A 24,485-nucleotide genomic window follows, 5' to 3' on the forward strand; every position below is an offset into this window, starting at 1 on the left:
CTTTAACAAATTAATCAATGACTTTGAGTTAAGGTGACAGTAAACGCTGCTGAAAATGGAAACAGGCTTTAGAAAATACTAGTGATTTTCATGGAGAACTTTAAAAGTGTGTGGCAGAAGCAGTTATTAGAAATAGTTTAAGCACCATAGTGAAAATTCATATTCTGCTTTCTAAAAAAACATTTACAGTTACACAAGTCTACGTTAGGGCCATAAAAACAAAACAATAAATGCTGTCCAGAATTCAGTGATAAATAATTATAGAAACGGCCAATCCTTTACCATAAACTCTACTGGAACCACTTACAATAACTATGATCTCTCCAGGACTCTGGCAACACTACCACCATTAACTGGTACTAAAGGGTTCTTTGGTCGCTGTTAATTGAAAAGGCACTTAACAGCAGCCAAGTTGCTGATTAAGCAACTGATTAACTGTCTGCGGAAAGTATGTGGCAAAGCCAGTTCTTTTCTCTAAATAAGCAAATGACATAAAATGAACATGAACCTTTTAGGAATTGGTCAATAAATGCCATTAGAATAGGATGTTTGGAATATCAGGCACACGTGGCACAATAATGCTGCTTCGGTTCCACCTTGGAACCTTGGTAGAATGACAAACCCTCTATCTTGTCACATTTCCTGTCTGCCATCAAACACCAGTAATCAACAGAATGTGAGAAAATGTCTTATCTTGAATCATTTCTACCACTGATGGAGGACAGAGTAAGAGCCCAGCTGAGCGTTTCAGTTCCCCGGTAAGAGAATATAGTGATGTGTTTACTAAAGCTCTGTATGCATTCATGCATTTACAAGCTACGCCATCAAGGGCGAGTGCAGTAATCCATACATTGTGCATCAGAACGATGGGAGACCATTTCTGAATAAGGACAACAAAATGTCACTCCTATTACAGAGAAAGAAACAAATATGTACATACATAAAAGAACACACAAACAAAGCTGCAATTAAATCTATTACTTTAACCATTACAACCACCTATTCCTGAATAGCAGATGCTTAAATGAAGAGGAAGAAGTTAAAATTGACATCCTGTTAAAAAAAAAAAAAAAAAAAAAAAAAAGGTATGGAAGACTGGATGAGGGGTTGATCACTATACAGTAGGGGTAATCCATGGCTGAGAGACTGGTGGAAATGTGAAAGGGGGGATGGTGTGGAAAAGGAAAGACGTGGATAAAGAGTGGGCCAGAGGGGGAACAGTATGGTGGAGTAAATAAGGGGGAGAAGTCCAACAGGGGAGAGGAACACGGGCAGGAAGATTCAACTGTAGTAGGGAGGGGGTATGAGCAAGCGTGCGTGTGTGTGCGCGCATGTGTGTAGACTCACATGCTACAGCAAAGACCTGGTATGAGGCTGAATGCAGCAGCCATGCTAATGAGGGCTTAGGGAAGTATTCAGATGGCTGAGAGAAGGGTACTGTGAAAGCATCACTTGTGCTCATACTCAGCTCAGCTGCTGGCTTCACCCAGCACTCAGGAAACTCTGCAAGAGTCTGACATGTGAATACATAAGTCGCACAGAAAAAGAGATAAGATCCCCTTAGGATGTTTTACAAAGAACACCTCAAATAAAAGCCATGTATGCCATTAACTTGGATGGAATTCCCCATTTGATGACTGTTTTAAAGCAAAGAAGTCATTCACTCCCTGAAATTATTGTAATATGCTATTGATTACAGAAATCATTCTACAATCAATTATTTGAACCAATGATAAAGGCGCACTTTACCAACAAACCTCTTTAGGTCTCTGTTTTTACCCATTAATGCATCTGACAGATGTGCAAACACCATAACAACAGTCATGATATTAAAAAAAAAAAAATCATCATATGCTCATCTGGCCTCACCATTTAAACAAATCATTTCCATTTCACAGAACTAAATTAGCACATGTGAAAGAGCAGCCTATTATCACTCTTGATCCACTGAGCAATGCTGCTCTGTGGATTCACACAGTGGCTTCAAACGTTGAGTAACGTTAAGAGTACATCATTGTTGGTTTTGGGGACTTCTGATGGAGCCCTGCATGCTGTGAGGTCAGTTATAAAGTAGAACCGTTAACCCTGCATAGTCGGCTACAAGTAACCAAATTTCAAAACATGTCCGAGTCTTGTCTTTGTTGCCACATCTCAAGTGGCAGTTTTATTTTAACCTAAAGACACATAACAGAACATTTGACTGTGGGTAATGCCTATAATATAAAATGACAATCATGAAATTAGGTCCTTTCATTAGAAACGCCATGCAGTTCTAGCAAATCCTATTACAGTACAGAAGAAAAGCCACTGTGTTTGTTGCTGCCCAGCAATGACCTTTTAGGAAGCATCACCCAGAGGAAAGGCCCACTTCTAATATTTACTTCCACATCAGCATTCTAATGTGGCAATGCTGCAACTTGTTGGGAGACGCATGCTACAGACCACTGATGACTGTGTTCTAATGGGTTATGTTTTTCATCACTTCCTGATTCAAACTGAAATCCAAATTGAATCTCCTCTATAAAAAACCTAAAGTTAAGCAGAAAAACTACACTGAGAGGACAATGTGTGATTTTAAAAAGAAAACCAATAACTATTTCTCAAAATCAGCCTCTATTATGCTGTACTGACAGCCCAATTTGTTCATCTGCCACAGCTGCAAGACAAGCTTAACCAAACAGTGAAGTTTAAAACAAACACTCTGCTTGTGAACTGTGACTCAAAAGTATAAGTAAATCTAGATGCAAATGCATCTGCTAAAAAGATCCTGCATATTTTCATCAGGCCAATTCAATCAAACTGGCACTTGAGAATGCCAACGCAACGCTGAAGCAAACGGAGCTGGGTTGCGACAAAAAAAAAAAAAAAATAAAAAAAAAAAAAAAAAAAAAAAAAAAAAAAAAAAAACAAAAGACTGAAAAATCAAGCTGAAAGCAAATGAAATATATAAAAAAAAAAAAAAAAAAACGAGACATGAGGTAACCAATGAGACTAATTAAACAACCTTCATAAATTACTCTTTATGCTGCACCTATGAGATGAGAACGTACAACTTAAAAGCAACACTGATAGTTTAGCACAACTGCTAAATAACAGCAGAAGAGGAACAGATATAATGTTTTCATCTCTAAAGGTTGACACTTCGATATAGGCACTCTAATACTACTGTATTTATTTAGAAACAATTTACTTTCCTTTTCAAAGTTTTAAAAACTTTAAACGTTAAAGTATTAAGCAGCGAGTTAATTTCAGGTAAGCAATTAATATTCTTTACAATGAACACAAAATCCATAAATTGGATTATCCATCTCTCTTGTTCTACATTAAGTGATAATGATTTTTAAAATAGGTAAAAAGAGAACAGGAGATTGCCAATTATAAAATAAGGGTGGTCACCACCTGGTCAGGCTAAACTCTTGCTGGATGACCCCTGAACTGCTGAGCCAAGAATTTGAGAAGTCTCTGGGCAATTCTGCTCTCTGCTGCAGTAGGTAATTTACAACCGTTTCGGCTGTAAAGCATCCAAGTCTAGCGCCAGGATTAGACTGACTAGCAACAGAGTCCATGGATCACCATAAATTCCCACTGACTCAATGCAAATTGGAAAAGTACACTATGTATGTCAGTGTACATCATGAGAATAAAGCTTGTGCAACATACAAACATAAACTGCTGCCCATTCTCTAAATATGCAAGCCTCACTTCATGTGCATGTGTGGGGATATGTACATGCAAGTGTTTGTGTGGTGGGAAGGCAAGCAGCAGAAATTTATAGGCAACATACAGGCTAACACATTTGCATGATAAATCTCAATTACATAGAATTATTTGTTTACCAGCCAGTTCAGATGGAATTCTCATAAGGTGCCCTGCAGAAGAGGGTCATAAATTCTTAATAAACTGCAGTGCAGACCTTTGTACAGCACTGACCTACATCCTGCTGCTCATCTCTGCACTACACTCATTTGTTTAAATTTTAATGGGGGTTCCATTACACATATTTAACGTTTTTTGGGAATCTCAAAAGCAGACCAGGGCCACCTGTGTGTTACTGCTGAAAACAATATGCGTGTACCAGAAGCGCAGACAATCTTCACCAAAGCAAAATGTGGGGTGGAATGTTGGGAAAAATCAGCGTGGGACCATCTGCTGATATGCTTTATATAAAAAAGGACTAAACCCTCACAGGCCTTCCAGGCCAGAGGCAGAGAAGCACAGACGATTAATATGCCTAGGTTAATGAGCAGTCCCAGAATTGCCTTCGCTCCTTGGTCTGCTGGTACGTGTGCATCACAAGAGGTAATTCGCTTAACTGTTGCCGTTGAAGTATGCAGACCATCCCAGCGCACCATGCCTTCGCTTTAAGTGGGCCCATGGCATCTCCTGCTTTGTTAGAGATTTGGTTCTAAATATAAACCGCTTATAAATAAATAAAATAAAATGCCACCTGGCAATTATACTGCTAATTAAAAGCCGAGGCACTCTTAATGGATTCATTTCTCATGAGGGATGTTCCTCCCCTCACACCAAGCGCCACCCCATTTTTTCTGCCTCTCGTATCTCTCCATCTTTCTCCTGTCCCCTTCCCCCATGTCCGTCCCTGGTAGCTGTGGCTAATGTGTTACGGTGGACGTATCTTGGTCTGTTAGTGTTTTGGCCCTGTTGACAAAGAAGGCTAAGAGAGACAGCTGGATGGGTTCAGAGGCTGAAGGGGTCCTCACTCCTGGCAAAGATTTCTGTTCCAACAGCCAAAGCTCTTCATTTATTCATACTTTGAGTGCTTCAAAACCTACCCCCCCCAATAGTGTACACACACAAACATACACATATGGAGACGAAAAAGACAGAATCAAGTACCTACAAATAGTTGAAGATGGAAAACCAACACAGTCACACAAACCAAATACATCCATACACACGTGCCTGCAGAGCGGAAGGCTTGTTAATAGATGTGCTTACATGTAGGCTTACACACACACACACACAATGTTTGCACAAACACACACCTGCACAGTTGCCCATCTGTTTTCTTTAGGGGATCACACTGTTTTTGTTAAAGTGAATAAGCATCTCCAAACACAGCAGTGAGGCATAAAAAAAGTCCCTTTCCAGAACAGCTTATTCCCTATTCAGAGGATTCAAATACAATTAGGTCAGACTTTTACTATGTGATAGATGTGGGCCTGCAATATTAAGAAACTGAGTGCACCTTTAATAAAACTATGTGGCGAAACAATAGCTCATTTTATAAAATAGTAAAAAGGTCTTGAAGGCTAAATACACACAATACACAAAACCCTGTTGTGCAAAAAAAAAAAAAGCATACAAAAAGGTACGTAATTATGTACCGGTTTAAAATACTGTTTTCACTGAAGTATGCAAAATAATAGTTGCAAAGTGAAAGATTCAGTATTTAATATATTCAATGCCAAAAGACAGACAGAAACTGCCAATGTAATCCAAATTGAAACCTGACAGCAGACATCTAAAATAAAAAAGTGTATGTGTTTTCACAGGAGGGAGGCATCTCTGCAACACAAGCATTGCCTTTACAGGGGTAGACTTCATTCCGACAGCCATGTCCTGTTACAAACAACTAATATCGCCCATCATTTAACAACAAAATGTATATATATTGCAGACAGAGATGCAGTAAGTCTCTGCCTAGGAGACTACACATGAATAAGCTGGTGGATAAATCATGTACGGTATGTCCCAGAGGAGTGGTACACTGCAAGTATTTAGGTGAAATATGAGGCCATGGATAATTGAATGCATGTTTCCCTGTGTCAAGGACCATAGTCTCTGAAGTAAGGGATAAATGTGATGAGATGATGGAATCTGGAATTGAGAAGTGAGAGATGAATGCACGAGAGGGGTAAGTAGTGTTTAATCCTAAACAAAACTGGTATATACCAATGAATGGAGTCCCATGAATAACAAATAATAGCAGGTTCTAACATGTAAGGGGCGGCTCTGCCCAGTGTCGTTCAGGAGAGAATAAAGAACTGAAGGTGTAAATCAACGTACATGCTTTTTCCCCCCAAGCAAAATTAGATCCTTGAGCAACAAAAGAGCAGATCAGAATTCAGGTAATAGTACAGTACACAAGTAATAGTGAATCTAAACTTCTGAGGTTAATTATTCTTTATCAAATCAACCCCTTTAACTTAAATGGTTTTGTAGGTTGTGCTGTCCTTCTAAAATATGTCATTTTGTAGATGTGACGTTTAAGTTATAGAACATGTCAACTTTGAGATACGTTTTTTTCTACACATTGGTGCGGGTAATTTTCTTCCATTTATTATTTGCGCCACAACATCTGTTGGCAGTTTATCAGGCTTTGGCAGAGAGAGAGGCCTGCACACAGACAAATATGACAGTGGGAGGTAAACGTGAGGAGTTGATTTATCACCTTGACCACTGTCTTTGCCTAATCCCTCCCACTCAGGCTTCTTACTAAGGTTTTCTGTATAAAACTACTCCAATCTGTACAAATTATTCTCCATTAAGGTCAACAGTTTGCCTTTTGCGTCTGGAATTGTAGTGGTGCCAGGAGAGAACCTGTAGCACTGACACATAGAAGGTACATTAACAACTTACATTGTCTGCGATGGTGCGACCCAGCTTGTCCATTCTTGATCCTGCCTCGGCAATTTTCTTAGCAGCGCTGATTACATCAGAAGTATTCTTCAGTGGTCCCTTACCCCTAGGGGAAAAAAGGGACTGATTAGTCACCAATTCTGATCCACTGCAGCCTCATTTAAAATGCACCGAAAGCTTCTCTGTCAGGAAGTAGCTGTTTATTTAGGAAGCCTTCACTCCCAGCGCGGGGATCAAAATGTGACCGTGTGCCATCCCACTCTTGAACGCTCATATGAAATGAAAGCGGTTTATGCGTTTGAAGATGTGAACTTTATTTTTGTTTGTTTTTGGGGCATCAACCATTTGCTTCTCAACACCTTTTTATTTGTATGGTAATTTTTATGAAGGCATATGATTATACAGTGTAATTTAAAGTCCCTGATCACATTTTATCTATCTCTGACCCTTCTTCAGCCAAACAAAGCCAGTTCCAACATGGGTCAACACAGCCCTGACCTGACCCACTGTAAAAGCTTGTCAGCCATTTGCTCCCACTAGGGACTCGGGGACACAGTTGGCAAGAGCTACAAATTGGATTCAAAGCTGCTCTCTTCAGCCTAAAAAAAAAATTTAGCTCTCCAACCCAGAACAGATGGAAGTTTGTGTTCTGTTCGCTCACTTCCTGTTCCCTCCCCTCAACAAATTACAACCCTTTCCCCTATCTTGTTCTCCCACTTCTGCTCTGCTGTAAAGGAAGTTAAGTTTGTAGTGGAACAAGCCACATGTCACAGCAAACACTCAAAGCTCCCTGCGGGACAAGTCAGGGCCCAGAGACAAGGCAAAGCGTTTATATATATAATAATAATAAAAAAAAAAGTAAAATGGTGCAAAAAGGCATTGACAATTTAACAACAGTCACATTCTGTACTTGCAAATTTCTTCTTTCAGACCCCCCAAAAATAAAAAAGGAGCCACCTGCTCAAGTTTTCCCATGTTTCGCACTGCCTTGGTGGTCAAGTGACAAAAAGCACAGAGACAAAACAAGCCGCAGACAGAGGGCACTCTTTATTTCATAACAGATTTATATAGTATACTAGGTCTGGTGACAGCTGTGGGCCTCCAGATGGGTGTATGCCACATTGGACGGAGGACTCTAAAGCAAAGAATGCTCTAACACAAGTGGCTGCCAAATATGTTTAATGTTTCCAAACTGCATATGCCTTATTTGTGGGAGCAGCCCATAACGCAGGAATCAAATATAAAATCTGCAGAGAGAGCTTTTCTAAAGGTCCATTAGTGTTCTTGTACAACATTATTGGAGCAGAATTTTTTGTGTATCGAGGTTGACAGTTGATTTAAGTATAGGTTGAATCAGCCAGCAACTAACCTTCCATGTGCTAATGCTGCATGTGGGACACAATGTGAATGTATGCTACATGTTGTGTATAGAGGCTGTTTGTGTTGGGCACGTCCATCAATTTTTTTGTTTAAAAACAATATTAGCTTTAATATGATGTTTTACCTACTGGTCTATTTTTAGCTGTGCATTTTCACAGCTCAACTTCTTGCCTGCCTTATATTGTAGAACCGAGAGAAGCAGTCTTAATACGGGCATAAAAATGTCAGCATAATCAATAACCTCTGAAGCCAACCAATAAAAAAACATGGAGGGCACTCCGAAATGGAAGCGTGTCATTTGCATTTCATTTACATCTAAGTTTACTGTGGATGCAATGTCGGCAATTATTTTATAAAGGAGTGAATCATACATAGTAAGAGTTCAGTGTGTACGAGTATGTTAAACTCTGCTACTGCTTTTCAGTACAGGCGAAGGGACAGACGGCAACAATCCATTATTATTAACAAATTGCTTGAATGACAGCCTAGCTATTTTTACAAACTCACCTGGTAAAGTCGGTCATCTCCATCATGATCATGCACATCTGCTTAGCCAAGACAATGATGTCATTGCTGCTGTCATCCCACTTGGACACCTCTGCATCCAATTTGCTCTTCTCTTCCTGGAAACTAGCCACCTGTTCTGCAATTTTTGCCTTCTGCTCCTGGGGCAACTGGGCCATGATAGCCTGAATGATATTTAAAAAAAAAAAAAAAAGCATAAAATGTTAGTACACCTAACCTCATGCCTGCACGCCAGTGTGTATCTATGCTGGACGAAAACAGAAAGCCTCTTCAAACTGAAAGTTTTTACTCACACATGCTGCAGTTTAAAATAAATGAAAACCAAAACCAAAATATCATCAGTATTCATCTAAGTTCTGTAAATTTAGTCACAGTAACTACTGATACAAGGTGGGTATGGCCTCTATACCAGAACCCACTAAAACTAGCATAAGGTCTTACAATTGCTCTCAAGATTGCATCCAGATACTTCAATGTACTGTTGACTAATAAACAGCTGACTGTGCACATCTTTAAGTATATGCCTCCCTACACTACTACATACCAAGATTCTTGTGTGAATGTGCTCCCATCGGTTAAGCACAGGTGTAAAATAAAGAATGTTGGGACCTCATGCCACCCGCAGTCGGTTTCTGACATTTAGGACAGAAACCTGCACAGTCAGTGTGCTGCAGCAGTGCTTCCTTTGTTCCTTCTTGAACAAGAGAGCAAATATTGGTCCTGCTGCTGTGCACTTTCTCCAACTGTGTCCAGCTCTCCTATTGTAATGACTAGTCTGCTGTGTCACCTCCATGGCTTTCCACCGCTTGTATAGATGTGCCATCATTGAGTAACTGTAACCTCTACAGTCTAATTCAACTTCATTGCCTCACACTATAAACACAACAAAAACACCAGCACAACACAAGACTTAATGAACAGAGACAATGGATAGAGAGAGCATTTGTCAATGACAGCATCTGCTGAGAGTGCGTCATATAGGGTAGTGACTGAGTGAAAAGGTTTATTTAGAAGCCACCTAGTGAGTCCAACTGTACTGAAGAAGAGATTTCCCATATACACGTAAACATTTTGAACTAGTCAGAATTTAACAATTCCTTTTAACTCCTAATATACCTGGTTTTTACTGAGAAACATACAGTGAGTATACTCAAGTGCATGAACATACAAACACACTTGGTCAGAAAATAGGTTCTTGGGACTGAGGGCACTGATGATTATCAATATGACAACTATTATTTAGCAGCAGTGCAAATTTGTTAGCACCATTTTTATCCATCCACTTGAGTTAGATGGCTAAAGGGCAGCTTCCAAACAGGCAATCTTACGTTCTTACATTCCACGAATGTAATTGTGAGGCTAGTGGGCCGACAGTTAAGAGCAGGAAATCGAATATCATCGTAAGAGCCTTGATTCCATTACTGGTAAATAGGACTCGCTCTCTAGAGTCACACAGGCTTCTATAAAGCTGTTGAGGGAAGTGCGAAAATAAAAGTCAAAACAAATTTTTGGGGACGAAGGAAGTGCATTGATAACTCTGCCGTTCAATATTTGAGATTATTATTTTGTTATTTCTGCAGCTGATATTAAATGCTTCAGCTAAGTGTAAACTTAAAATGGATAAATGACAAAGCAGAAAAACTACAAAACCAACCATGGCAATACCAACATATTAATTTCACAGTTACATAGTCTAACCACTTGGCACAAAAGAAAAAGCAACCGTCCCCACACACTGCTGTGTGTTCTGTACCTCACATAGTACCTTAGCCATTTCACAACAAAAGGTGTTTCACTACAGAACATGTGCAATTACTACGACCAATCTTCAACTTACACGTGCACTCTGGCCGTTAATAAGCTGGTCATCCTCTGTCTGAACACTGGTCCTGCTGCGAACGTCAAAGTCCTCAGTCTCAAAGTCAGAGTCGTCCAACTCCTCTGGAGTCTGTAATACAATAGAAAAAGGAGAGAGGGGCATTGTTAGGTAAATTCCTCCTTCACAATAACTTTCAATACATTTGCCTGGGCGTGTTTCAAGAGGGCGACAATAAGGTTTAATTAGTTATGAAAAAGACTGGGAGGAAAAGACCCATTGTTGCCGATATCCGCAAAAAGGTAAGGCATGAGTTATGTTATTCTGGAGAGTTGTAAATTCATCTCCAATCATTTACCTGCTCTCATCTCAGTTATCATCAATATTAGCATTCAGAATGTTTTCTTTTTAAACAGGTCATGCTTAAGGCCAAATACAACACTGACTTCCAGGAAAATGTATTTGGTGGTGATATGGAAGGGGATGATGATGTGGCCAGATAAAGTTGCATTATCATGCCTGCGTCGCTTCCTGTGCTTATCCAGCTGTCTCAGCACCCTACTTCTGTAATGGATTTGGAGGCCTCACCTCTAAAAATAGCTGAGGGTCTCTGAACACCTCGACACTGCTGTATGGAATGTAGACATGCTCTTGTTCTCAAAGGAATAGGGGTACGGTTTGAGATACAAAGCTGTAGTGACTCACTGTAGGCGTCTCTTTCAACCAGACAATACATTTCAGCAGGGCAAAGATATCACCTGCTGTGGCCTGTGCAACAGATAACCTGTGAATGTGGGAGGCTCCAAAACGATAGCTCACAGAGGGCACCCTTTGGGAAACTACAGCCTGCAGTGTGTGCGAATGTATTGAGTTAAAATACATTTTTGTTGAGTATTAAATCTGTTATCTTCCATCTCTGAAAGCTGAAGTATTTAGTTTTACCTCTAACACCATAAAAAGGTACATATGATCGTATATAAAATACATGCAATATAACATTAAGACTAAGGGGCAAACACGGCTATCTGTAAACTGTGACACTAAAAGGTCAAGACATCAAAGCAAAGGGTTCTTCCAGAAAGATTTTAACACTTGTCTAACATCAGTACTATAAATGTTCTAAGCTACTAAGCTCGAGGAAACGTCTTTAGATGCAGATGAAATGTTCATAATTACTCAACTAAGCAGCTGAGCCATTTTATGATAATTAACACAACAATACTTTTACCTCAAGAAATCCTGTCATGTGCTGAGGAATCATTTTTCTTGTGTTGGATTATAGTATATCTCCTGCTCAGTCAGATTCCTTACAGGCAATACTAAAAAGGCTGACTCCTAAATCCTCTTGTTTCAAGCACACATGTACATATGTGCATGCCCCTCCACCAGGTAGTGTTCAGCTAGCCCCAAAGGCCCAGTGTTAACAGTTTAATCAATTCAGATAACAAGACTGGAGCTAAGACAGATGGAAATTGAATAGAGTTCTCTGGCTTGCATTCCGGATCAAGAATGCTAATTAACACACCCCCATCTTAAATTAAATGTCCTTTTGGAATCCAAATATTGCATAACAGTCCCTCATTTGTTTTTGTCATTGTCTGAGCAGAATTCTTAATGGAAGCCTCAGCATAATTTTGAAGCCACCGTCAACACAAAATGTGAAGTCAACATTAATAACTGCAATTCAACAGAGTGTTAGAATGAATGAAAGATGGCAAAGCCCACTTGTGCCCTAGTACAGCAAGAAAAAAAAATCTTACTTAGCAGTTTTAACTAGGTTTAGTAAAAAGCTTAGGAACTATCCATTTCTCTTCACAGCTTAAGTGGCTTTTGTTGTCAGTCAATTAGCTAACGCTCCAGTAGTACGGATCCAACCACCATCTGTCTCAGTTATAGTTCTACTCAAGCAAAGTCCATTAATCCACAGACAACTGAGGCTGTGTTACACTAGATTGCAAGTTTGGTTAATTAGGTCAGGTCTTGCCTGAGACAAGTTAATCACTAGATTCTAGGACTGCATCCATTTATATACTTTTCTCACTTACCATGAAAATTACTTGCTACAAAAACATACAAGTTTTAATGTAGCACAGATTAGACAATATTCAAACATAATCATCAGGTAATGATTTACAACCAACCGTGAGCCTAAAACCAACCCCTGTATTAAGTAATTAAAAAAAACTCCACTTACTCTGATCATCAGAACAGCCTTACGAATGTCACGAATACCATCATAGACCAGGCGGGATGCATCAATGAACTCATTCTCATCCATAGGTTGTGAAGGGTTTGAACTCAAAGCCTCCACTGCAGACTCCACTTGCTCTGTAAAGCGTGGCATGACTGAAGGAGGGTGAAATAAAGGATAGGAGGGAGAAAAACAAATCAGCTTTCATGTATTTTAAAGAAGTACTTTCTGAAGAACCAACATCAACAACATGCATCTTGTATTAGCACCACCTAACAAATCAAAACAAATTCAAATGGAATGTGAATAACAGTACAAAGCTCACACTTAATATCTATGGCATTCCTTTTGACATAAGTTATTTTAGGCGCTTATGATTAAGAAATCGATGTTGAAAAGGAAGCCTTCTTTAATCCATTCAAACATGGCTACATTTGTTAAAATATTAGCTCCAACATTAAAAGAGTGACTTGTAATCAGAATGTCATCTACAGTAATGGGCATAGGACACAGGAGTAATCCTGCTTATACATTAGTGATCTTACAAAATAGCAGATGTCACTAACAGCTCTCACATTTGCTATATCATTGTCAGTCAAATATACAAACAACTTTATGTAAGCGTGTGCAGGTAAATTGAGTCAGAATTGGTTTGATATGAAATATGTAGACATAATTTTAATGCTGCTTTTTGCCTTGTGTTTTTTTTTTAATGATAATCTACTTGACTCCCTATTCTTTAAGGTGTGGTACCTGTGTCAGTGAGGAGCTTGGTGGCTTCCAAGACCTTCTCTGTGTAAATTCCTGGTTCATAATTGTCCATTTCAGATGTGACTACATGCACAACTCTGGCGGCGCGGCCTCGAATAGCTCCAGCAGTGCGATCCAAACCATCAACATCTTTCTCCTGCAGAGCGATGACACACTTATTCACATCCTCCAGGATGTGGTTCTCTGGGGACATACAATAATGACAAAGTTAGTAGTGTGTACAACAACTTTCTCCAAACATTCAGTACGCTTGGATGCAAAAAAAAGTATTAATATTATCAAACACTGTGCATTTACAATGGGGAGTTTGGGGCTTTATTTTGCCACCTTAGGTATAAAACAGAGAGGACTAAAGACAAATTCCCAGACTGAAATGCAAATGTCCACTGTGTAAATTACACTGCGTCCTTGGATGGAGGTGAGGGAAGTCACTCTGCATAACGCTTATTGAGAATTCTTTAAGAACATGCCAAAAAAACATGTGTGTTTTGCACATGACAGGATGTAAATTTCAGACAGTGATCTGTTGCTGCTTCAGTGCTGCCTTCTGTAGAGCCCAATAGGCCCCGTTAACTATAACGCTTGTAAGACTACTACAGATCTTTTCTCAGATCTTTCATTTCTGTTGTCAAATGTCAAGAGTGCTGATGATTCAAACTATAACATATTTCTTCGAGACTTGGAAAATAATAAGATTCAAATAAATACTACTTACCAGATACGGAAAGAAAGTCATCAATGGATGTTATGTCATCAACAGCATCAGTTAGGACGCGGACCTGTTTCTCCCACTGGTCCTTGAACAAATCCATGTTGTCCTGGGCCACCTTACTGTTGGGCTTGGCAGCAAGAGCTAGCGCAGCATTAATCACCTGTAATCATCCAATTACAGCCATTATAGTTCCATTACAACATAGCCCTGAGCCACAACATTAGCATAGGTTGATGAAGACCCCCACTTCAATGTTGGGACTGAAGCATGAAGCCAATTCATTTCTTGGAGTGATTATAGACATAGGGTGTTTGAAGGACTGAATCAAATAAAACTAATAGCTGCTTGTTTTGGGAAGAGAAACATCTGTGGGTATCAAAGCTGAGAATGAATGGGAGTCATTAGAAGGGATTAAAAGGACTAGCTAGCTGGCATGGTTCAGAGGTATAGGAACTGGTAGTGGGAGTATGAAAAGATGGCCTCAATAATGGACACAGACAACACTTTCATGTCTGTTTGGGTCAAACTGAAAAGCAGAAATGGTTCAAGACAGTGCATTTTAATCTGTCTAATACATAACAGTTGGTAAATGTAGGAAATTGTTCATTAACAAATGTGTGCCGCTCTACTTAGAACTGTGTTACATAAAGCATTCAAATGTGTTTGCTAATATGTCTTAGGCTTTTCTAATTCAGAACGTCAACTAGGAATGATTTTAAAATTCTCTGAATATTTAATACAAAGATTATAAAAATATGTTGTTCAGGAGAATTCAGATCATGGCTTTGATATACATTCTCTAATGATTAAGCATTTATTCACTACTCTTACTGCACATTGCATATCGGAACAAAATCCAAGCAATGTAACTCTTCAAACACCTCCACAACGCGACCTACTCCTTTCAAGTGCTTCTAAAGCACTGTGGCCTTTTCTAAGTTAAGAAGGGCCTTGGGACTAGCCAAACGTAAATCTCTGCAGAGGACTTGAGATACTCTGCTAAGATGGGCCACAACAACTGGATGATCGCACAGTCAAAACAACACTCTTTGGTCTTAGTGAGGAGAAGCTTGCGAGGAACTTTCAATAGGATGCAAGTTCAGATAATCATTCCGTAGAAGACATCAGACTCCGTTTTAACCTATATTACAGACATTTCCATTTTCTTTGATGATTAGGTGATAAATAGCTAAATAGCATCGTCCTGAACCTACCAACTTGCAAAAGACACACACGAATAACAGTGGCTGCATATCTTACATTAACTGCATTGCCAGTATTTAAAAAAAAAAAAAAAAAAAAAGTGTGGCAGAGTCTCAAAGAGATCCGTAAGTGGGCAGAATGACGAGTTGGGGGCAAAGTCAGGTACCTGTGGGCAAAGAGTTTCCAGCTGAGATGCCGCCATGCGAACCAGCTTCACTCCCTCTTCATTATTTGAAATAGAGCATGCCAGGTTGGCAACCTAAAACAGAGAAAACACAATGTAACGGTTATGCAAAAAAAAAGAAAAATGAACTAATAACTAAGTTACACAAGTTTCATCTGGAAGCATGGCTGCAGGATTTCTGTCTGACCAGAGCAGCTTCACAAGACAACTAATCCCTGTGGAATACAAACCGGTTATTGAGATTTAATATATAAAGCTGCTAAAATAACAAAACATGGTGCCATAGAAAGAGAACAAGGACAAAAGCCAAATACTCAATCAAATCAATAAAGTTACAGTTTGTAATCGTTTTCCCCATTGGTAAATTCCTTAAGACACAAAAGTTGCAGCTGGTAACTGAAGGAATGTGTTATTCTGAGCGAATAAATCACAAGGTTGCCCTGGAGAGAAAGGCAAATATTCCTGACACTTAAAAAACTGAGCAGCTAAGTGAGAGCTGTAGTGCTGAGCTCAGCAAGTCTTGCTTATGGTTGACAACACCAATAGCCTATGAGTTTATTTCTGACCAACAAATCAAGCTCTCCCCCAATTCTTAAAATATTCCTGAATTTTATAGTTACTCTGCTATTAATACTTAAAAGCAAAATTGGTCTGAAATTTTGAAAATAGCTGTCGTGGGAAACTGTGCCACACAAGGATTTTACAAAAGCTAAAAGATGTCCTGAAATAATCAATTACAAATGAAAAACCCATTTGCACAATAACAGACACAAAGCAAAACCATTTTAATCTAGGTTGTATTTTCAGCTAGTATTCTCACCAATTTAATTATATGCTTTTAGTCAGACAGGACAAAAGTCCAGAAAGACTCATATACATGGTAAGAATTAATGTGCAATCTTTTTTCCTACAAAAACTATTTTCAAACCTATGCTGATTTTTTTTAATTGCTGTGTTTATTTTTAACAAGTAAAAATGGGTTTCTTTAGTAGCTTGTTAAAAAAAAAAAAGAAACTGTTGGTCACTTTAAACCGGTTAAAAGACATGTCAATCCAACAAAAACATCAAAGTTACATCCACCTACAATAATAATCTTTGTGCCTCCATCATGTAAACATTCAGTTTAAGTACATCAAATTATACAAATACTAGATACCAAAATGTTGATGTTCTGACTTGTGCAGGCTCCACAAATGAATATGGGTCAGTCACAATGTTGCTTTTAAACTAATGTGTGTGAACTAATGGAACATTTGCCTTAGGGCAGCCTACACTTGCAAAAGTCCTGATGTCATTAAACAGAGGCTGAGATTGCTAATACAAGCTCCAGACAGTGGACTTACTGCATTTACAACACGCTTAAAAGACCCAAATTTACCACAGTAAACCTTACTTACAATAATTTGTCATTAAAACCATAAGTAATTTAATTATCACTCTTGGAATCTTATTACCCAGCATTTAACTAACTAATTAACTAACTAACAAATAAATAAATAAATTTTAGTTTACTATTACATTTTAGCTACACTCCTGCAGAAACTCAAAAATGTTTTTGTTGCTGCAGAAAATTAAGGTAATCAGAAATTCAGATGTCAGAATTCCAGTTTTAGCAATTCTAACACCACAGCATCTTATACATATACAATTCAGTGGCACTGTTCAAATTTACAGTGGTAGCTACTTATTGGTCCCGCAACCGAAAAGGCAGGGTGTGCTGAGTTACTTTGACAATACCTCTCAAAACTCAAGTGTAGCACATAGACTGTGTCAGTAAGAAGTTATGAAACATTATGTGGCATGGATAAACCTTTCCCAGAAGCAGCACTTACCCATGAGCTGTGCTTGTTTTACTCATTTGGTCCTGCATAAAAATTTTATGTGTTGCTATAACTGCAAATAGCAATGTTCTGTTTGTCTGCTCACCAGAACATTAGAGAACAATCAACATCACATTCAATTTTAAAAATGCTGTTAACAGTTGTATGTGTATGTGCAAGACCTACTACACATCAAGCAGAAGACAAGGCTTTGACCACAGACAATAATTTCAGTTTACAGCTTTCTTTTTATTAAGAAGGGAAGATGTTTGTGATGCTAATTCTTATTAAGAATTTGTTAGAACAGCACCACAGAACAAAGAATCTGTTTGAGGGTTGAGGATAAAACAGCTTAAATGTGTAGAAGCAATAGGATGCAAAAAAGAAGAAAGAAAGAAATATTCTGTATGAAAGGCCTACATTACCTCAATCAGCTTGTTGGCATGCTCACGAAACACTTGTGCATATTCCTTGACTTCTTTCTCGTTTCCATTCTTGGCAGCTTCAATCAAAACCAAAAGGGGTACATTGGTCTCCAGGAAAGAGTCAGAGACATGGTCCATTACAGCTTTACGCAGCTGTAAATTATGAAAGAAAATTACATGTTATAGAAATTCTATACTCTTTTCGGACATAAAACTTCAGTAACAAGAAATATAAAGTTATATGCAAATTTAAAAGATTATGGAAAAAGCTCAAAACAAAAACCTGTCTGCGAAGGTCTCTGGTCTTCTTTGTCATTCTGTCAATGGCAGTGTTCAGAGCATCACTACGATCCTTTCTTCCCGCCTGGTCAGAAAATAAAAGAAATATAGACAAATATTGGCAATTAGTGTGGTACAGTTACATTACGATATTTGTTATACGATTATCTACAGTATTTTAAAAAAAAGTCAATAGATGTTATGACACAATGTATTAGGAATAAGCAAATTGAAGAGAGACTCTGAGCATTTATCACCTAGAGAAGCAGGCACATTACTGATTTAATATTTAATAGTATTGTGCAAAATGAGGCATATGTATATCTGAAAAAAAAAAAAAAAATCACAAAAGAGAATAGTGTTCTCTTGTATCACACATAGCCAAAATTGTCACACAAAAGCTTTTAGTCACAGTACCTACATAATTGTTTAAAACTTCACCAATGATCGCCCGCTGAGATCACAGAGGCCTGACCTGCTCAAGCCAAAGTTGAAAACCTAAAACCTTCCGTACGTATGAAACGAGAAGCAGGACTGGGTCAGAGAGACAGGGTTGAGAATAATAATAGACCAGAACTGTGCGACAACAGCAGCAGAGAAAATAAACCATTCGACTGTGTCTTTTTATGCACCTTGTAATGCTTTAACCAACTGCAACACAGCCTTGTGAATGGTGGTGGCACTGACCTACCCCATCCCCCACTGCCCTTCGCCCATTGGGGGATTGTGTACATCGTTAGGGGCTGTAGAGCTCTAACGGCACTAATCCCCTGTGATTTTGTGACGGTTGGATGCAGTGCTGTGGTGTGGTTGGGCTTTAGTCTGCTCTGCCCTTATTCGCTCTATCCTATTTCATTCATGCCTAGCCTATATTTCATTTCCACGCCAGAGGGTTCTAAAGCACTTCTTCAGGTGCTTATTATAGAGGCAGTCTCTCTGCAGCATCTTTTATGATACTCAAGTGAGTCTCTATCTATCTCCTTTAGGACAGATTTAGGAACATTTCTTTCCTACAAAACCACTGGTCCACAGAATTATGGAAAAATTCTATGCTAATAAAGTTTACACCACGTGTCAAATCATCAGGAGTCTGGGATGCTGCAGTTTTTCAAGTTTACTTAATTCAGTGTTATTTCACACATACAAAAAGGAATATTCATTCTGCCCCCTAGGATTTACACTCAACATCTACAGGTCCCAGTAAGAGATGCAGCCTACAACAGTGAATGTGGAGAATGGTTGCAGCATGCTCGCCAACTGACCTGGAAATCACAGCCGAATGCAGATTGTCTCAAAACGTGAGAATAGCGCAATAAAATTATTTGTGGGAGGGGAAGAAAATGTTGGAATTTAAACACATTCTCAATTCAGTAACTTTATAATGCATCTTGTCCATTTGCATTTAAATATAAATGACAAATCAACAGCTAAAGCACAAATCTACACTAGGGCTCTATATAAATAAAAGTGCTCCAAAAAGCAGTGAATGCCGTGGACTCCCTGTGATAATGTTAGCACATAGCATGCTTTGTTCACTCTTTATGTCTCAGGTATATTTTAATACATAGCTATAAATCTCATCTTTGCTGCTGTAAGTCGCTATGTTTAATTTCAACAACAAGCTGCCGCAACACATTCAAGATATCAATATTCTGATGTTGACGAGTCAGTGGGAGGAAGAGGGGATGAGTGAGGAAGTGGAGGAACACTGAGGTGCACAAGCAGCGTGTATGAGGCACAGAGCAAGCGACTGGCGAAGAGAGTGAGAGGGTGTGAGTGTGTATGTGGGAGAGAAAAAGAGAGAGAAACAGTAGTGATGATCGACGCCAGGCTGCCACCACTCTGTAGCAGTGAGTGGCTGCAACAAAAAGCACAGAATAACATCCCTGACTCCCTGCTCTGCTTTTTTCTCTCTCCCTGCGTCTCAGCTAGCAGACGAGGGCTTCGCTCGCAGCTCTGCAGAGGCTACGCTGAGACTGAACCGGCATCGGAAGCAGAATCTCTGGCTGCCATCAACAAGTTAGGGTTGGACGATCACGGCTATGAATAAGGATTGCTTGATCTTCAATTAACCATTTGAGCTGACATCATTGCGGTGGAAGGAAAACAAAAGGGTAAAAAGAGAAAAAGGAAAAAAAGAGGAAGGGGACTGTTCATCCGGAGTGGCTCTGAAAGGAACTGAGCAACTTAAGAAAATACATATAAATATTTATTTAAAAGGATTTGCGGCATAGAGTAAAAGACTATCCTTTCCTTGAAGTTGGATTTTAAAAAGGACTAAGCAAAACAAGAGGAATATCCATCATCTTGGGACATGGAATTTCATTTTTTGTTTCATTTGGGTGGGCTCAGAATTGCTTTATTTCCAAAGAGGCTGATTCCTTTTGTGCTTACTCAAAAGGGCTTTTTCCCTTTGGATTTTTCTTCCATCTGGTTGCTCCAAGAGTCTGCAGAAAAGGACAGTTGAATGCAGCCTCCGATGTGCACAAAAGAATGGGTAAGTTAGCCTCTCTCTATGGCAGGTCTAAACATGAATAGGAAAAACAAGTAGGAACCAGAGAGGCTGAGGACTAAAAGCTCTTCAGCATAGACTATTTACAATATTTATCTCTCATCTTTGTATCTTCAATAGACAACAGTAGTTGTCTTCTAGTGCAAAAGGACAGATTTAAATGAGGAATTAATAATCCTCATTAATAAATATACTTTAAAATTAACCCTATTCCTAATGTGATGTTACCCTTGATTGAAATAAGGACTAAATGAACCGAAAGAGAAAATTAACAATTAACCATGCATATAGACAAAATCTGTGTGCAAGTCACAGAGCGCATACATGTACAACACATACGAAATATAATTAGAAGGTATGTACCAGGTCATTAAATGCCTAAGCGAATGACATCCTAGTTAAACCTTACGCAATCCATGGTTACAGTCACAGTGAAACTTGTCAATATAAATTATCTAAACTGGAATAAGTATGGAAACAAGAGCACTCCAAAAAAAGCACAAATGCAAACGGCATCATGAATAAATAATAAGTGCTCTGCAGAAATTAGCTTTCCCGCCCCACAGTTCATTCTCTTATCTTTGAACCCACCCAGGTTTCCATTCAAGGTGGCCATTGGTGGGACCTGCACCAGTGGCTCTGTGTCTGTGTGTGATCAGCATGCTCTTAGTGTGCCTGCTGCCTCCTGCATCATGCACAACCTGCCCTCAAAAATGCCGTTGTGAGGACCTGCAGTTCTACTGCGACACCCAGGGGCTTCAGGCACCACCAGATGGTGTGGACAAGGGGGCCCTGGGGTTGTCACTACGTCACAATAGCATCACTGAACTCAGCCCTGATCAATTCTATGGCTTCAGCCAGCTCACCTGGCTACATTTAGATCACAACCAGATTACCACAGTACAAGAGGATGCCTTTCAAGGGCTCTACAAGCTAAAGGACCTTAATCTGAGCTCAAATCGTATCACCAAGTTGCCCAACACAACCTTCATCCACCTCATCAATCTTCAGATACTGGATTTGTCATTCAATCAGATGACTGCATTGGAACCAGAACTGTTCCATGGACTGAGGAAACTCCAGATACTTCATCTTCGCTCCAATTTACTCCGCACCACACCTGTTAGGGCATTCTGGGACTGCCGCAGCCTGGAGTATCTGGGCCTGAGTAGCAACAGGCTACGAAGTCTTGCCCGTAATGGATTTGCAGGACTTATTAAGCTTAAGGAGCTCCACTTGGAGCACAATCAGCTGACCAAGATCAACTTGGCCCATTTTCCCCGCCTTGTTGCCCTCCAATTTCTATATCTCCAGTGGAATAAGATCAGCAACTTAACATGTGGTATGGAGTGGACCTGGACTACTTTAGAGAAGCTGGACCTCACAGGAAATGAAATTCGTGTACTAACACCTGACGTGTTTCAAACGCTGCCAAATTTAAAAATTTTGCTGCTGGATAACAACAAACTAACCAGTTTGGACCCCCAAGTCATGGATATGTGGCAGTCTCTGGGTACCATTGGTTTGTCTAGCAACCTTTGGGAATGTACCAAACGGATTTGCTCTCTGGCCACCTGGCTTAGCACCTTTAAGGGAAGGTGGGAACATTCCATTCTCTGCCATAGCCCTGAATATGCCCAAGGTGAGGAGATACTTGATGCCGTTTATGGATTCCAGCTTTGCCAGAACTTTTCAGCGCCAGTTGTTCAGACAATTAGTACAACCACAGACGCTACTACAGCTACAGAGGTCACAAGCTCCATGTTTGGAATTATGCAGCCAACTCCTACGCAGGACTACACAGAGGATTTTGGGAGCTTTACCACAGTGACTACCACAACAACCACAACACAACTACAACGCACTGCTGAAGCAACCACTGCTACATTGGAAGAGGCAGCTGTAACAGATGACTTCTCTGCAATGGACAACACTGTTATGACTCACAGGGTTATCATTGGAACTATGGCCCTCTTATTTTCATTCTTTTTCATCATTTTCGTGGTGTATATCTCACGGAAGTGCTGCCCTCCCACCCTACGACGAATACGCCATTGTTCGGCTATTCAAAACCGCAGACAGATGAGGACCCAGCAGCGGCAGCCTATGGCAGATCTAGCGACACAGGTACCCTATAATGAGTACGAGCCTAGCCATGAAGAGGGGGCGCTTGTGATCATCAATGGCTATGGGCAGTGCAAGTGTCAGCAACTGCCTTACAAAGAGTGTGAAGTATGAACTCTTATTTATTCCTAGAGTTTATGGTTTGCCATTTGATCATTTCAAATGATACAGGGTTTGCTTTTTTGTTTATGTAAGTTTATGTAAAAAGCATAATTTCTACAAGTGAGATTTGAGAATACGTGCAAAGTTTTGAATGCTACAATGACAGAGGCAGAAGATGACAGGTAAGGGGTGATGTAGAGATAGTCACAAATTTATTTTTCTATGAATGCAAGGTTGTTCATATCAGGCAGGGGCAATCATTTTAAACAAGAAAATTGTAAACTGTGAGATTTATCTTCACATTATCTTTATTCTGCAGCACAGAAAAAAAAAACACTTAGCCAAAAGGCCCTCTGCTAAGAGAATACAAGAAGTGGAGATACATGATTTCAGTTTTAAGTCTTTTAAAAGAGTAAATATTTGAAATGCTATTTGTAACTGCGTTACAGGCACTATAAACCCATCACTGACTCACTGGGGAAAATAAATTTGATCAATTATCTGAATGTTTGTTTTATAGTTGAATTGTTTTGGGAGACTTATTATACATTACAGACCAAAATCTAATTTTGAAATATAATTGAAAAAGTTGTGATATTGTGATGTTATAAACAAATAAACCCTCTCTTGAACAGAGAACCATGAAATTCCATTCAGTACATGATACTACTTTTACCAAATTGGACATTCCTAAATAAGCGAAAGCCCTTCATCAGATGAAAAAGCTATCAAGTGTTTCCTATTGCAAGAATTTATTTGGGCAACCAACCTCCAAACTAGATTTTCTTTTAGGGTTTTTTTGCAGGGGGCGCGGGGTGGGGGGAGGGAGTTAAAACGTGCACCGATTGAGGTGATTGCCAAAGTGGTGAATTAGAATTAGAAAAACTTCTCAGTGTTTGCGTGTAAAAAAGTTTTTTTGCAGTTAACTTTTTAGCTGTTGTGGCTCAAACCCACCAGCACTAACTGCCATGAATATATTCTCAACATGTGGGAAACACTACGCATTTCTCATCTACAATTCATTCATTATATACACACCAAACTGCTTAACACTGAGTGTGTGCGTCCCAGTTGATTATCAAAAGTTAAATGATCAAATTTATAAATATACATGTACATGGGTTATCTAGTTCAAAGATGCCATTCACACTGTGACCCTAACTTTATCTAAGTAAGTAAAGTCTTATTTGTTACCACATGCCAGGCTCACTAAACAAACAGGTTGGAGTGAAATATAGAGGTAGCAAGTGAAAGGGTAATGAACAGCAAAATGCCAGCATATCAGTCTCAAAATAAAACCTTTCCCACTAGCCCAGGCTTTTATCGCTTGCACACTAATCAAGACTGACAGGCTCAAGATTGAACCAATTAAGGCCAGGCAAAAGAATCTAATATTCTGTCACCCACACCAGTGATCCAGCATCATTTGGCTTGTTCAGTCACTCAAAATAGTTCCAGTAGAATTATTCTCTGCACACACAAAATACCATTAAACCTTTTATATTAACAACATTCCTGTTACAAATGTGCAGAAGAAATATTATAACAGTTCCTCCTCAAGTGTCAAGTTAAACTGCAGTCGATACCCAGAAAGCAAATGGAGATCGAGTAATAAGCAAACAGCAGGCCTGGGTCAGGACACATTTGTATGCAGCAGGGAGAGGATGTGCATTAGCATCAGACTAAAGCTGCTGCCGCAGCTCCGCGCTTCTTTGTGTTCAGTTTTGTGATGGGGGTAGGGTGAAACAGAGAGGGATTGAGAGGAACTGCTGGAACGATGGGAAGGGGCAACTATGAGGAAATGTATTGGATTATCAAAACCAATGAGAGCCTCTAGT

General features: G+C 39.4%; 2 protein-coding genes across 2 annotated transcripts in view; one reads left to right on the plus strand and one right to left on the minus strand.

Annotated features, from left to right (window-relative positions):
• Positions 1 to 24,485, minus strand: part of ctnna1 (catenin (cadherin-associated protein), alpha 1) — a 43,971-nt gene that overhangs the window by 3,292 nt on the left and 16,194 nt on the right. The window contains exons 8-16 of the mRNA XM_029165646.3: positions 17,914 to 17,994; positions 17,631 to 17,783; positions 15,368 to 15,460; positions 14,002 to 14,158; positions 13,269 to 13,469; positions 12,519 to 12,670; positions 10,346 to 10,456; positions 8,491 to 8,672; positions 6,604 to 6,709 (exon numbers count right to left, since the gene is read on the minus strand). Coding sequence (XP_029021479.1) covers positions 6,604 to 6,709; positions 8,491 to 8,672; positions 10,346 to 10,456; positions 12,519 to 12,670; positions 13,269 to 13,469; positions 14,002 to 14,158; positions 15,368 to 15,460; positions 17,631 to 17,783; positions 17,914 to 17,994 — 1,236 coding nt within the window. The remainder of the gene's footprint in view (positions 1 to 6,603; positions 6,710 to 8,490; positions 8,673 to 10,345; positions 10,457 to 12,518; positions 12,671 to 13,268; positions 13,470 to 14,001; positions 14,159 to 15,367; positions 15,461 to 17,630; positions 17,784 to 17,913; positions 17,995 to 24,485) is intronic.
• On the plus strand, positions 19,827 to 23,153 carry lrrtm2 (leucine rich repeat transmembrane neuronal 2). The gene is made up of 2 exons (XM_029165680.3): positions 19,827 to 20,406; positions 21,017 to 23,153. The coding sequence occupies exons 1-2, from the start codon at positions 20,403 to 20,405 to the stop codon at positions 22,657 to 22,659; spliced, it is 1,647 nt and encodes a 548-aa protein (XP_029021513.1). The 5' UTR covers positions 19,827 to 20,402; the 3' UTR covers positions 22,660 to 23,153.

This window comes from Betta splendens, chromosome 10 (assembly GCF_900634795.4).
Source record: "Betta splendens chromosome 10, fBetSpl5.4, whole genome shotgun sequence".
Classification (NCBI taxonomy): Eukaryota; Metazoa; Chordata; class Actinopteri; order Anabantiformes; family Osphronemidae; genus Betta; species Betta splendens.